The sequence below is a fragment of the Trypanosoma equiperdum genome (assembly GCF_001457755.1).
Source record: "Trypanosoma equiperdum strain OVI genome assembly, contig: ctg_1291, whole genome shotgun sequence".
Classification (NCBI taxonomy): Eukaryota; Euglenozoa; class Kinetoplastea; order Trypanosomatida; family Trypanosomatidae; genus Trypanosoma; species Trypanosoma equiperdum.
In genome coordinates, this window is record NW_027123273.1 from 332 (window position 1) to 1,980 (window position 1,649).

The window sequence follows — 1,649 nt, forward strand, 5'->3', positions numbered from 1 at the left end:
TATTTTCTGTACCTCCTGTTCCTGTTTTAGTTTTGCATTTGTTACCATCCGTGGCCTTTTCATTATAGTCGCAGTGGCTGCTTGGACATTCTTCAGGCGTTTTGTTTTGAGGGGTGCATTTTGCTTCTGTTGAAAACGTCTTTGAGTTAAAATCTGGTTTTGGTTGCCCTGCTGTTTCGCTGTGCTGTGGCGCTGTTATGTTTAAGTCTTCCGCTGCTTGCTTTAAGACTTTAAGCTCTAGCTTCAGTGTTTCCAGAAATTTCGCGTTCTCTGCGATGTTGTCAGCTGCCACTGCTGCTTTTTTTGCTGCCTGAAGCTATTCTATTACTGGCTTCTTGGGGCTGCTGGCCGCTGTTTTGTATATTACGCATATTCCTGCGGCTGCAGCGCTTGAGCCGCTGCATCCAGTGTTGCCGCTGCCATCGAGGTGGCCTAGAACGAAGATTTTTTTTGCGTTGCTTCCTCGTATCCCGCCTATCTTTGTGTAAAAAGCGGCCAGCGCAGTGTTCAGGTTCGCTGTATTGAGTTGCTGCACTGGGGCGTAGTGCTCGCATTTCTCTGAAAGGTGTTTGAACAATGTTGCTGCTGACTTCGCGTTGGCCCACGATGTTACTTCCGGTTTGTCGCAGTCTGGGCAGCAGACGTTGGCCGGTTGGTTCTGGGTTGCCGGCAAGCAAAGGCAGGTCAGGTCTCGGCGGATGCTTGAGCCCGCTTTGCTCTGTGCGTTGTCAGCACTTCCGCAGGTGTTTTCGCGTGTCCCCACGGCGTCGTCCGTGTTTTGTTGTTCCTTGTCGACGCCTCCGTAAAGCGCCTTCTTAAGTTCGGTGTCGTATGCAAGGTCTTCGGCTGCGTACTTGCCTAGCGCTTCATTGTTTCGGATGCTGAAGGCGGTTTCCGCTATTGACCTTAGCCTCGCTTTTACATAGAGAGGAAGGTTTTTTCCCCCAAAGCTATCGAAAGCCGCCTTGTTACTTTCGTATTTCTGTTTGGCAGCCGCCCAGAAATCATAGTATCTTGCCCATAAGTCTATTGTCAGCTTGTCCTTTGGTTTTTTGCTTTCTTCTAGGTTTGCCCACTTTTTCCCTGCGTCGATCGTTGTTGTAAAATCGTCTGGCGCCGCTGTCAGGTTCAGTGCACCAATGTGCTCCGCCATGGTGGTGACTTCGTCGATTGCTTGCGGGCGCTTTGGCTTGTTCTTAAGCATATTGATGATATTGCACATTATTGCGTAAGCATCGCTGTTTTGGCCGGTTACCGTGTCGCCGTTTGTAGTGCGCGTTGCCAGAAGGACAAACAGAAATGCCAGTGCAATTTGAAACTTTCGAGAAGTAATTGCCATTGCCCTGGAGTACTTGAAGCAAAGAAAAGTAAGAAATTGGGTTGTCTGTTCTTCTCTCCTTTTGTATCATGTAGTGGTGTTTCCGGTACACATTGGTTTTGATTGGAAGTTCCCTGCTAAAACGGGTATGCCGCTATTTCGTGTGGACTCAAATATTCCTGGATTATTGCTGGCGCAGTTCCTTACATCTTCTTTGATCTAAACGAAGCCCCTTTTTTTACCCGCCTCACCACAAATTTTTTCATATTCAACAGCCCACTTCTTTTCACCTATGTTTGAAGTTTAAGTTTCCAAAACATTTTGGTACCAA

The 1,649-nt window shown here is 47.8% G+C and overlaps 1 protein-coding gene across 1 annotated transcript; it reads right to left on the reverse strand.

Moving 5' to 3' along the window:
• Window positions 1–316: 316 nt before the first annotated feature.
• On the reverse strand, window positions 317–1,339 carry TEOVI_000757400 (Trypanosomal VSG domain containing protein, putative; the record flags this gene model as incomplete). Its single annotated transcript, XM_067221009.1, has 1 exon — window positions 317–1,339. The coding sequence occupies one exon, from the start codon at window positions 1,337–1,339 to the stop codon at window positions 317–319; it is 1,023 nt and encodes a 340-aa protein (XP_067077110.1).
• Between the last annotated feature and the right edge of the window lie 310 nt (window positions 1,340–1,649).